At 47.6% G+C, this 13,249-nt stretch overlaps 1 protein-coding gene across 7 annotated transcripts in view; it reads right to left on the bottom strand.

The window, feature by feature from the left end:
* Positions 1–2,596: 2,596 nt before the first annotated feature.
* Positions 2,597–13,249, bottom strand: part of Znf592 (zinc finger protein 592) — a 47,495-nt gene continuing 36,842 nt past the window's right edge. For all 7 annotated transcript variants that reach the window (XM_051148800.1, XM_051148805.1, XM_051148799.1 and 4 more), the window contains 6 exons: positions 9,419–9,595; positions 8,981–9,140; positions 8,576–8,863; positions 8,230–8,342; positions 7,621–7,756; positions 2,597–5,365 (listed from right to left, as the gene is read on the bottom strand). In XM_051148800.1, the coding sequence (XP_051004757.1) occupies positions 4,838–5,365; positions 7,621–7,756; positions 8,230–8,342; positions 8,576–8,863; positions 8,981–9,140; positions 9,419–9,595 (1,402 nt within the window). In that variant the 3' untranslated portion in view covers positions 2,597–4,837. The remainder of the gene's footprint in view (positions 5,366–7,620; positions 7,757–8,229; positions 8,343–8,575; positions 8,864–8,980; positions 9,141–9,418; positions 9,596–13,249) is intronic.

Below are 13,249 nucleotides of genomic sequence, written 5' to 3'. Positions count from 1 at the left end.
CGCACGCACGCACGCACGCACGCACGCACGCGCACGCACATATATATGTACATACATGTGTGTATGTGTGTTCATATACACAAGTAAAATGATAACTACTTGTAGAGAAGAGTTTTTCTGTGTAACAGCCTTAGCTGTTCTAAACATGCTTTGTAGGCCAGGCTGGCCTCGAACTCACAGAGCTCTGCCTCCTGGGATTAAAGCTATGCAACACCATGCCCCCGGCACAGAGAAGGATCTTTTCCATTTTGTATAGCTCTTAGCCAAAAAGTAAGTGATTAAGTAAAAGACAGTATTATAGGAATTCTTGCCTTTGAGACAGTCTTCCCTACTTGAGCAAAAACATATAGTGGAATGAGAAAATAGAATGAAGTCATGTTCAAGATACCCAAAGACACAAAGCAAGCTCAGCATCTGGCAGATGAGCAAACCTGAGACCAAATGACCATCCAACAGGGATCAAGAGCTAGAGCTGCTGATTTTTAATTCTGGCTTTTTCCATCCTCTTACACTGCTGCTGAGATCACCCAGGAGGAGTGGAAAGCCTGTGTGGTGGTGCACGCCTGTGATCTTACTCCTCAGGAAGCTGAAGCAGGATTCAGGGCCAACCCGGCCTACAAGGCAAGACTTTATCTCAATAAAACAAAACAAGGACCGAGAGGTGGCACAGTGATGGAGCACTTGTCAAGTATGCACAATACTCTAGGACATTAACTGCTATGATCATCCTTACAACTTACCATAAATTCAATTATGAATGTACCAAAGGACTGGAAAGCGATGCAGAACTGGTAACTGCACTTGCTAAGAGGGTGGGATTCTAAATGCATGTTTTATATTTTCTCTTTAGTGGTTCATCATTTTCCAATAAAAAGGGCATTTTAAACAGAGACCTGGAAAAAGAAATCATGTGTTTAAGAGTCATGGCCCGAGGCATCCTGTGCTCACTGCCCGAGCTGCTGCTGTATGTGTTGATGAAGGTGGGTGGCAGTCTTGGAGAAGATAAAAGACATATTCTAGAATTGAGACAGACATATCTTGCTCAGGTCAGCCCCTGAGACCTCGGTAGCTATATTACTAACTGAGTCAGGTTTATTCGTTCAAACACACATTCATTCACTCATCCACACACTCTTTAAACCACCGCTAAATACGAAAATTGTTTTGAAGCTTTTAAAGAACTGTACTGACCCAGTGTCTAAGTTTTGAACAACCTCTGTAACATTATGTAAGTGAAAAAAGCAAGCTTCAGAACATGATGTACAGAATGCTACTGTTTGTATTAAAAATAGATATATAAATATACATATTAATAAACTCATAAATGCATAGAATTGCTCTGAAAGGATACACAAGATAGAGATAACAATGAGGAACTCTGGTGAGGGCACTGGAGGCTGACCTCCATCGGGAAGTTTACTTTTTATTGTATATTCATTTGTATTGTCGAAATGCCTTGTGTTGTCAAATGTATATGTATCTATTTTTCTAAACAAAAAACATTTTTTTTTAATTACCTGGTGCTAAATGTACAATGGTGAACAGGACATAAGTTCCTCAGCCTGGGGCAAAATGTGGAATTCTAGGGGGGGGCCACAACACAACCATTAAGTTATTAAAACCCAGACTGTTTATATAAGAGGCAAATCCTTTACAACAATTAGTCCATGTCAATCTGGCATATCATTTTACAAAGACAAAGCAGTTAAGGAATAAATACTAGTCATTTGTCAAGCCTCAGTGTGTTCAGATGGTGATTTCTAGAGGGTAGTGAATCTTATCTGACTGGATCAGGAGAGCATCCACTGCAGCAGGGAAATACCTGTTACAGCAAGCATCTCAGACGACAAACAATAGTGCATTAAAAAAACGTCATGAGCGATCAGGAGATACTGACTGAGGGAACCATATGTTCCCAGGAGAGTTAGGTAACCTCTTCTGGACAGTGCTCCAGAAACAATGGGTGTTCAGATAGCAGAGCAAACCCCAGTGAGAACAAACGTCAGGAACACCGCACGGGCAAACACAGGGCCCTCCTTGGGGTGACAAGGCACTGATGGACTCCATGGAGGATCTGACACTAGGGGTGCTAGGAACTGGTTAAAGGCAGCAAGAACTCGGGCCAGGGCTCAGGCTTCCCACAGCCTCTCCTATTCTCCCGCTCAGAGAGGCTGGGTCTGGCCTGAGGACAGTGGCTCCACCCTGAGTTTCCCCACCCTGTGGTCCTGCTCCCATGGTTTCTGAGTAGGAAGAAACGCAGCCATACAGCTCAAATAGGAAAGTAGAAGGGTGGGCTTCGGATGGCCCCACATCGCTGTGTACAGGCTGGCAGCAGCCAGAGCAGCCCTGTCACTAAGGCAGCACAGGGGTGGACAGGTTTGACTCAGCACCGTCATCACAGGTGGCCCAACACATCTGCCATTTAACCTCTGGCCACTTTCTTCTCTGTAAAAATAGGAGGATAGCTGAGATCTTTGTGAGAGTTAGATGAAAGTCTCTGGTAAGAGTTAAGCAAGACACTGGGCATGATCAGGACTGGAAATACTACCTTCATCAATTCTAAATAATGGATAGGCATACAGGCGAATTCTTAACTGATAGCCCACATCCAAATGTGAGCAGCAGATAAGATACGCTCCAGTCTCCAGGTCCAGAAGTGCAGAACCCCCATATCCACATGCTATTCTGGAAACTAGAGAGTGTATACACACTCATGACTTCATCAAAGCTTTGAAAAAGCTGGGTGGGGGTCGCTGGTTCTGCTTTAGGGGGAGGAGCCTGTGGGGAGGAGGGGTGCTAGGAACTGGCCAAGGGCAACAAGAACCCAGGCTATGGCTCGGGCTTCCCCAGCGTTCCAAGAGACTGGGTCTAGCATGAGCACAGCTGCTCCACCCTTAGTTTCTCCACCTGCTGTGTTCCAGCTCCCACGGTTTCTGAGTGGGAGGAAATGCAGCCACTCAGCCCAAAGCCTTCTATACACCTTCTTAAGAACCTGTTCTCATGGATGATCTGGTGCACAGAGGCTCCCTGCAATGGGATTGTTAGCATAAGGTGAAAGATTGATAGGATCTGAAGCGAAACCAGAGAATGTGATGGGACTGGGAGAGGGACAGTGCCTAGCTTGGGACCTGCTCAATAGGGCTGGCTTTCCTCACTGCCAGCAGGGGAAGCAGGGAGCTGGAGGCCTTGCCAGGAAGAATGCTCATTAAAATGGTATAGACAACAGAGCCTCTCTGGATCTGAGGCAGGCACTTTTTCCACTGCCATTAGCCTTTCACTAAAAACTTGGCATTTGACAGAGCAAGGAAAGATTCAATTGTGAAAAGGTCATGCATATTTATCCAATTGGATTCCTAATTGGCATTCATGTCTTCCTTGAAAGATCAAGCCTAAGACCTCAGCCAACACCCCCTTGCTGTGCTGCACAGGATCCTGCTGGGCCTGGCCCAGGCCAGTTGGGTCAGAGAACACCTTCCCACAACCTGTCCTTGTGCTCGGGCAGGCCTCATCCCTCATCACATCCCAACTCTATCAAGTCTGGGTTTGCTGTGGCGGTGACAACTGTCTCTGAATACTGTACAGCTGTCAAGAGTTCCTTCTATCTGCCCCTCACCAAGAAGAATCTCTTGGGTTGAAAACCCTTTGATGGAAAGATGCCCAGAGAACTTCAGTAGGCCTTAAGGCCAATCTATTAGGCCAGAGTCCTTGGAGGTGACTGCTGACCAGAACTGATCCCCCACCCCCATCCCCTGCTCCTTTAGAAGTCTCTAGAGAACCACGATGTACAGGACCCCAGGTTTCCCAAGCACAAGCTCCAGAACGTAGAGCTTCCATGGGCAGATGGAAATACTGCTTTCCTTCAGAGGGGGGAGCCAGCACAGTTGGGGAAGACCCTCAGACGGAGCAGGAGGGGCTAGCTCACCAGAAGAGGAATACAAGAGCCTACCTGCATGGTAAGAAGATTTTTTTTTTTTTATTGAAATAGTCTGAGCAACCAGAATGTAGCTGAGGGGGGGGGGGGGGCTGGCTGGCCTGAGAGGAGGAGGGGCTGGCCAGCCTGAGGCAGCAGCCTCCCTAATGGCACAGGAGCAAGAATACAAATATCCCAACGTCTGTGTGCCCCATGCCCTACCTGTCAGGGGTTGCAGGACAGCAACAGAGGGCCCACCACAGCCCCGCAGAGGGTCTGGCTCTCGGCGCCTGCCTGCCTTGGCCATACTTCATGCTTCCCTCAGTTCTAAAAAGGAGTGTATTGACATTTCTCCCACTCACAGAGACATGATCAGTGTGACAGGTGAAATCCTCAAGATGTTTCTGGGGAAAAGAATCAAAGAAGACAAAAAGGAAAGGGCGAGCAAGGGACCTCACCAAGCCAGGCTGGGCAGAGTTCCCAGAGGAAAGGCCAGCACCCTTCATTCCCCTCCTTCTTGGGCTCTGAAGGCAGGAAGGAGAGCTGGTGTCTGCAGGAAATGGAGCTCTGAGTCGTCTCCAGCTGAACACAGCAGGTAGAGCCCAGAGCACAGCTACTGAGGGCTTGCAGGCTGAGGTGACAACACTGAGGTTGCACTACCTAAGTAGCCTGGGGCTGAAAAGACATGGATGAGAATTGGGGTACCAAGAAGCAGCATTAAGCCATAAATAACAGAAGCAAATTCAGAGCTGTGAGGGATTCTGGGTGGCCCCACATTTTCTGGGGCTAGGAGACATCCAGAACCTGCAGCTCAGAGTAGACTCTGCTCCAGAGCACAGTGGCCAAACACTAGTGCAGAGCTTATTTCCCACAGTCTGCACAGCAGGTGGAGGTGCCACAGCCTGACTGATAGCTACAAAGCCTCGGTCACACCTGAGGAGATAGTGCATGGCTGTTCTGGTCCTGAGAGGCCTGTGGTTGATTCTGAGGGTCCTGGGCACTGTCTTCATCCGGAGCCAAGCCTAGTGACCTCCTTGGCTCTAGGTCAGCCACCAATGGCTCACTGGCACATTCTTCCAGTCCATTTTCTCTAGTCTCCATGGCCACCTCCTCTCCAGAGCATGTCTCTGGGTCTGTAGCTTCCACCTTCACTTCCACAATCTCTTCTTCCTCCTCTTCTTCCTCCTGATCTCTCACTTTGTGGACTATGAACAGGTGGCGGTTGAGTGAACTGGCAGACGTGTAGCACAAACCACAGAGGAGACACTGGGCTGTGGAGCTGTCTGCCTGGTGCTGAGGTATGTGGCTCTGGAACTCGAGCTCTGAGTCTGTGGCAAAGCTGCACTTTGCACACTGAAATACGGACCTGTGCCTTTTGGAAGAGGGAACAGTTGCACCATTGCTAGTGCCTGGAGCATCTGCCGTTCTGCTGACTGCTCTTTTCAGATGGTTCACCTGAAAGAAAAGACAGTGTAAGCAAAGATGAGGCCAGCTCAGATGCACCTTCTGCTCATCAGGGACAGGCACACATGTGCCAAGGAACTCATGTGGAGGTCAGAAGATCATTTTTGGGAGTCATTTTCTCCCTCCACTGTGGGTTCTAGGGATAGCCCACGTTCTTCTCTAAATTTTTATTAGATTTATTCACTTTCATGTGTGAGTGCTTTGCCTGCATGTATGTATATGTACCATGTGCATGCATAGTGACTGAGAAAGTCAGACAAGCGTATCAGATCCTCTGGAACTGCATTACGGGTAGCTGTGCATCATCATGTGCATGCTGGGAATGCAATTTGGGTCTTCTGCCACAGTAACAAAAAGTGTTCTTAACTGCTGAGCCACCTCTCCAGCCCAAGTCCTTTATCTTTTAATGTTATGTATACATGCGGCCTAAAAGGAAGGTAAAGGAAGGCCTGCCTAGCCCACCTCCCAGGCCTGCTCTTCAAAGAACGTATCACCTTCTATGCTTAGTGTTTTTCAACTTGACACTAGCCAAGGTTATCTGGGAAGAGGAAACTGCATTTAGAAAATGCCTCCTTCATACTGGCCTACAGGCAAGTCTACAGGCCATTTTCTTGGAAGACAGACTTTAGATTAGATTTCATTAGATTGATATGGAAGATCCCAGCTCACTGTGGATGGTGTTGCCCCTGTGCAAGTGTTTCTGGATTGTATAAGAAAGCAGGCTTGCTGGGTGTGGTAGTGCACACCTTTAATCCTAGCACTCGGGAAGCGGAGGCAGGTAGATCACTGTGAGTTCGAGTTCAGCTTGTCTATAAAGTGAGTCCAGGACAGCTAAGACTACACAGAGAAACCCTGTCTTAGGGAAAAAAAAAAAAAAAGAAGAAGAAGAAAAAAAAGAAAAGAAAAGAAAAAAGAAAGCAGGCTTACCAGGTTGTGGTGACCCAATCCTTTAGTCCCAGCACTTGGGAGGCAGAGGCAGGCAGATCTCTGTGAGTTTGAGACCAGCCTGGTCTACAGAGTGGGTTCCAGAACAGCCAAGGCTACCCAGAGAATCCTTGTCTCTAAAAACCAAACCACCGGGTGGTGATGGTGCTCCCCTTTAAGCCCAGCACTTGGGAGGCAGAGGCAGGTGGATCTCTGTGAGTTTGAGGCCAGCCTGGACTACAGAGGGAGTTCTAGGACCGCCAGAGCTGTTACACAGAGAAACTAGGATAAAAGGAGTGCGCCCCCACGCCCGGTATGCATTTTTTGTTTTTTCAAAGCAGGGTCTCGCTGTGTAGCTGCCCTGGAACTCATCATTCCCCTGCCTCTGCCTCCCACGTGCTACAATTAAAGGTGTGTGCCACCGCTGCCTGGCCATCTCATGCATGTTTTTAAAAAAAAGAAGAAGCTGTAAATTAATTGCAAACCACTGCTTAGCCTCACTTCTCTCACCCTGACTTGTACTTAATAACATCTACTGGAGCTTGTCTCCATGTGAGCAAACATAGAAGCTTCATTCCTCTAGTGGCAGTACACTAGCCCATTGTGGGCTGACGGTTTCCTCCAGTGGATAGCCAAGTGCCACTCTGTCACTGCAGCAGAAATCACTGAACACACTGCTTTATGCTTAAGTGCTCTTACCAAAAAGTCCTAGAAACAGAACTGCTGTATGAAAGGGCATGTGCATGCATTTAAAGGAAGAGAGAAATTGATGTTCTACCAACTTTGTAGGCAAAGTTCTGCCAGCTAGTACCATTCCCTAAATAGCCAAAGAAGTTTCAAGACAGCTCATGGCCTCCTGGTAGCCCTACCTCTTCAGATAATTTGGTCCTATGCCATGGTGTGGGAAGAACCTACAGCAGAGGGGCAACCAGGCTGTTCTAGAAGCACGTGGAAAGGAGCACATGACAGGAGGAAGGAAAGAAAACAAAGGACCAACAGAAGGGGTTCTAGACCTGACCCTTTCCACAGCTAGAGCAACAGGGAAGTAATGATTCTTCCCTGACAAGTTAGCTCTGCCTGCCTGACTCACAGGATTCAAGGAAGCAGAAGTAAGGTTATACTGGCAAATGACTGGTGGGCTTTCCCATGGATCTTTGCTTGCTCCTGCCTCCTACTTATGTCTAGTGCTCAAATGAGACACACAGGAACAGAGACCACATTGAGGGGTTACTCTGCTTGCTCCATGGTCACAACTACTGAAGGACCTTTCCAGTCCCAGGTCTCCCTGAGCAATCAGCTCACGGCCGTGACCCCTCACTCACCTGAGGGGAATGTCCACCTGGATGGCTCACTTTGGATGTCTGGCTCAAATCAGGGTTTCGGATACCGTGCATAAGGCTGATGTGGCTCTCCAGGAGGGAGGGCCGAGGAAAGCTGGGACTATCCTCAGTGCAGTACCTGCAAGAGCATGGTTGAGGTGAGTGAAACCCCAGGTTTCCCCAGTGTCCCTTAAGAATAGCAGGACAGAAAGCTACGTAAGCAGGCAGACTTGCTAATCAAGCCAGCAGGATGGCTAAGGAAGCAGACAGCAGCATATCAGAGTACTCGTACACTTGACACTAAACCCTCATCTCAATATGATCCAGAGGGCCCAGGGCTAGGCCAGTGGTCAGTAAGAGAGGCCAGAACACTGTCATCAGTCACATCACCATCTCTACCCTCAAATATTGTGCCCCATTGAGAAAATTCAAGGCTGGAGATTGAAAAGATCAAGAGCTGCCAGGCCCTGGAAGCTGGCTCCTGACTTGCCTTCTTTCTCACTGAGCTGGTGCTTTCCTGCTAGAAACTCAATACTCTCTTGCCCCTGATCTCATAGCACAGAATCCCTGTGATGGCACAGACAAATCCTTCCCTTCCCCTTCCAGACTCACCCACAAGTGTAGACCTTCTTTACTGTGTCATGGTTGTTGCGGATGTGTTTGCGCAGGCTGCTGGGGGTGTGGAAGGACTGCTCACACTGCCGGCATGGGTACCGCTTCAGTGTCTAAGGGAAGAGGAAACAATCCCAAAGCATCAGGACCCTAAGTTCTGGGTGCATCTTTCTTTTTAGATGATATGAGCAGAAAGGTAGGTACCCTCAAGTCCTTAATATTATAGTACCCACCCTGCCCAACACACCAGGAACCTGCAGAGGTTAGCCATACAAGAGGGTCCTAGCCTCATAGGACAGAAGCCCAAGAAGTCCAGTGCTGCACTGTGGCATGTGGTTACACTTACCCGACCATGGCTCTTTTTCATGTGGGACACATAGCTCTCTCGATCAGGAACCCACTCCTGACACTCCTGGCAGGTCCAACCAGTGCTCCTCATCCGGGGCCTTGCTTCAGTCCTGCGGTGGGCTTCTGGACGGCCCCAGCGGCCAGCAGTCAGGGAGCTGCCTCTAGCAGCTACACTTGTGGCTGGGGGCTCAGTGGGAGCTCGAGAACCAGGGCGGCTAGAAGACGTGTCTGCTGACGACTGGAGGCTTGACAGCTCATCCACATTCCGGGGAACACCGTGGGTATTCTGGTAGTGGAGAAAGGGATTACTGACTCGGCAAGGGGAAAGATGTGCTGTACAGAGTCACACCTCTGGCCTGAGGCACATCATTTCTTCCCAAGCTTCTCGCCCATAGTATCTCACCTTGACATGCTGCATTAATTCTGGCTTCTGCAGAAACAGAAGTGGGCACTCAGGGCACTTGAAGACACTCGCTTGTGTCTTGCTGACATTCTGGTAAAAATGCTGTTGAATGTGCCTCTTCTTATTGAAGACCATTTCACAGGAGCACTTATAAATTAGCCTGACAAAAGAAGCCCAGAGGTATGAGGTAACTAGGGCTCTGCTGGCAGGATCAAACAGCCCCTCTCCCTCGTCTCTGCTCTTTCTGAACCAGGGTGAGGTTTGGGGACACATTAGCCTGAGCCAGTTCGTATCTTTTCCTGCCTTGGGATGTCCTCAGGAGACTGCACATCATCTCTCCATAGCCTCAGCTCCCCAGCCCATCCTTATGTCACCCTTACAGCCTGTAGGCTACCCCCTCTGCCCTACAGGACCTGCTGGTCCTGCAGCTGCACTCACTGGGAGGGTCTGTGGGGCTGGGTGGGATGCTGGGCGGTACTGTGGTCCATCGTACTACTGGCAGTCTTGAAGGCCATGGGACAGAATGCACATTTGTGGAAAACCTGGCAGTGTCGCTCCTGGATGTGGCTTTTCAGCAAGGCCAAAGTCAGGTGGATGACACCACAGTGGATACACCTGGACAAGAAAGGTAAGAGAGTGTTAGACTCAGGGGTATGCTGGAAAGAGGGACGGACGGCAAGAGGAGAGCTACCTTAGGGCCCTTCCCCCTCGCCCTAGCCCACAGACTGGAGCCTCTGCACATCTTATATCACGCTTGCTGCTATCTGCACAAATGAATGCACAAGTCTCCTTTTGCCCAAGGTTATGCCTGGTAGAGAAGGGAGATTCTTCAACTGTCCCCAGATAGGCCATCCTGCCATCCTGCAAACCAAAACTCTGGAGCCTCAGGAGAGAAGACAATAGGAAGAGCAGAAGGTTCAGTACTAACACAATGCTGACAACTGTGAGGGCGACTAACAGGAAGTTGCAGAAAGCCTTTGCCTTCCCATGTACTACCACTAGGAAATTAGGCACGGCCCCTCCAAGCGGTGCTACAGGAATGTGATGCCCACCACATTCAAAAAATGAATGCTGAGAGACCAGGAGATACTCCAGCAGCACTGCGTGGGGAGCTGTAAGCAAGGGACTGTTCTGTAGCTGCAATGCAATGTGGCAAGCAGGCAACTTTCTACTTATTTATTTATTTATTTATTTATTTATTCACTTACTTACTTACTTATTTCTAAGGCAGGATTTCTCTGTGTAGCCCTAGCTATCCTGGCTGTTCAATTTTAAATTAATGAAATCACATTATAAGTTCAGTTCCAGACCAGCAAAATGGAATTAAAGGCATGTGCCACCACTGCCTGGTTTTCTTATAATTCTTAAAGAAGAAAGCAAAATAAATATTAATTAACAACGAGTCTAGCAGGTGCATGCCCAGGATCTTAGCACTCAGAAACCCAAGGTAAGAAGAGTATAAGCTTGAAGCTGTGAGCCCATCTGTGCGATTGAGAAGGTCCAGAACTGACAACTCAGAGACAGAGACTGAGGCATCTCTATGGTAGAGCCTTCGCTAGCACTTGAGGTCTTGGGCTCAGTCCCTATAATTTAGGGGAGAAAAGATTAAAATAAAGTTGGTGCTGAATGTGGTGGCACACACTTTTAGTCCCAGCAATCAGGAGGCAGAAGCAGGAAGATCTCTGAGTTCAAGGCCAGCCTAGTCTACATAGCCAGTTCCAGGCCAGGCAGAGCCATGTAATGAAACCCTGCCTCAGAACAACAACAAAACCTAAAATGAATGAAAAAAACACATCTCCCTAAATATTTTGAAAAATGGTTCCCTGTGCTCCCTTTGGTTTTTTTCGAAACAGGGTTACTCTGTGTAGCCTTGGCTATCCTGGGTTCACTTTGTAGACCAGGCTGGCCTCGAACTCAAAGAGACCCACCTGCCTCTGCTTCCTGAGTGCTTGGGTTAAAGGCACGAGCCACCATGCCTGGTCTTTTTCCATCCCTCCACCCCTGAGACAAGGTTTTTCTGTGTAACCCTGGCTGTCCCGGAATTCACGATGTAAACCAGGCTATACTGGAACTCACAGAGACCCACCTGCTCTGCCTCCTGAGTGCTGGGTTTAGACACCACCACCCAACAAGGATTTTATTTTTAATTATGTGTATACTTATGTGTCTATATATAGATTTGTGCGTGCAAGTTCAATGTCTGTAGAGGCCAGACAAGGAAGTGAGATCTCCTGGAGCTGGAGTTCTAGGTGGCAGTTAGCTGTGCAGTGTGGATGCTGAGAACCAATCTAGGATCCTCTTTCAGAGCAGTGTATGCTCTTACTGGCTGAGCCATCTCGTAGAGAAAGCCAGGATTCAGTTCCCAGCACCCACATGGTAGAAGAGAACTGATTCCTGCAAGCTGTTCTCTGACCTCCACAGGCACACTGGCATGCACTCTCCCTCAAAAATAAATAAAGTATTATTTTTTTATCCAAATTACTGATGAGTCAGATCAGTAAGGCAAAGTAGGGATACGGAGTCATATGCATGGGCAAAACACAAAAGGGATGACCAGGGCAATAAGCAGTTGTGTAAAAATGCCTTATAAGGCATTCATCCTCTTATCCCTCGGCTTGAAAACCTCCTAACATCCCTGTGGTGGTTTGAGTGAGAATGGCTACCATAGGCTCATGTTTGAGTGCTTGGTCCCCAGTTAATAGAACTGTTTGGGAAGGATGAAGTGGTGTGGTTTTGTTGGAGTAGGTGTGGCCTTGTTAGATACGTGTCACCAGGGGTGGGCTTTGAGGTTTTAAAAGCCCAAGCCAGGCCCAGTCCCCCCACCCACCCACCCCCTCTCTCTCTGACTGCAATACACAGAACTGATGTGAGCTCTCGGCTACTGCTCCAACGCTGTCTGCCTGCCTGCCACCACGCTCCCTGCCATGATGGCTTGCACTCTGAAACTGTAAGCAAACTCCCCAATTAAATGCTTCTTCTAATAGTTAACTTGGTCACGGTGCTTCATCAAAGCAATAGGGCAGTAACTAGGATAATCCTCTTTCAGAAATAGGGAGTTGTAATGTGAATAAAGGAACAGAACTCAGTTCCTCTACAAGAGCATTTAGTGCCCTTAACCACTGAGCCATCTCTCCATCCACTAGCCTTGAACTCCGTGTGTGTGTGTGTGTGTGTGTGTGTGTGTGTGTGTGTGTGTGTGTGTAGCCCTGGCTATTCTATACAGCCAATTCTTTTTTTTTTTTTTTTTTTTTTTCTTTTGAGACAGGGTTTCTTTGTATAGCCTTGGACTCCCTTTGTGGACCAGGCTGGCCTCGAACTCACAGCAATCCACCTACATAGGCTATTCTTGAACTCACAGAGATCTGCCTACCTCTGCCTGAGTGCTAAGATAAAAAGCATGCACCACCACCGCCTGGCTCTGAACTGTTTTTTGGTAAGATTTATTTACTTTTATTTTAATATATATAAGTAAGGGTTTTATTTTTTCCCTGTGTATATGACTAAGCTCCATGTATGTCCAGTACTTGTACAGAAGAGGGCATCAGATTCCCCAGGATGAGAGTTACAGATAGCTGTTAGCTACCATGTGGGTGCTGAAAACTAAGCCCAGGTCCTCTGGAAGAGCACCAAGAGCTCTTAATGCTGCTCCATTCCTCCAGCTCCTGGCCTTTAATTCCTCTTAATCTTCATGCCTGTACTCATTAGGATCTGAGATTATAATCTAGTGTCTCCAATGTTCCACTAAATATATACACTTTTAAAAATCAAGCTGACAAGCTGGGCATGATAATGCCACTTATAACCCCAGCATCTGGCTAAGGCTAGAAGATTATGAATTTGAAGCTAGCTTGTGTAACACAGAGGTCTAGGCCAACATGGACTACATACAGAGATCTTGTCTCAAAGGAAAAAAAAAAACCTAGGAAAATGGCAGTCATGGTTGCACATGCACAGTGTACATGCATATGTATACATGTATGAGTGCATGTATGTTCATGTGAACATACACTCAGGAAGCATAGGAAAGAATGCACTTTAGACAAGATAAATAAACAAACAAATAAAACCCCAAGAAGGAGAAGAGTTAGACAAATTGACAAAGTAACTAGATATAGACAAAATGAAAAAATATGCTTTCCCCTTATTGGCTATTTATTCTAATATTTTATTTTATTTTTGTGTTGTAAGTATTTTTTTAACTTATTTTTATATATGTAGGTAGTATGTGTACACACACTTATGTATGTGGGTACACACATATGTACCGGT

Source organism: Acomys russatus, chromosome 7, assembly GCF_903995435.1.
Source record: "Acomys russatus chromosome 7, mAcoRus1.1, whole genome shotgun sequence".
Classification (NCBI taxonomy): domain Eukaryota; kingdom Metazoa; phylum Chordata; class Mammalia; order Rodentia; family Muridae; genus Acomys; species Acomys russatus.
Note: the sequence above shows the minus strand (reverse complement) of the source record. Positions and strands in the feature narration are given on the sequence as shown.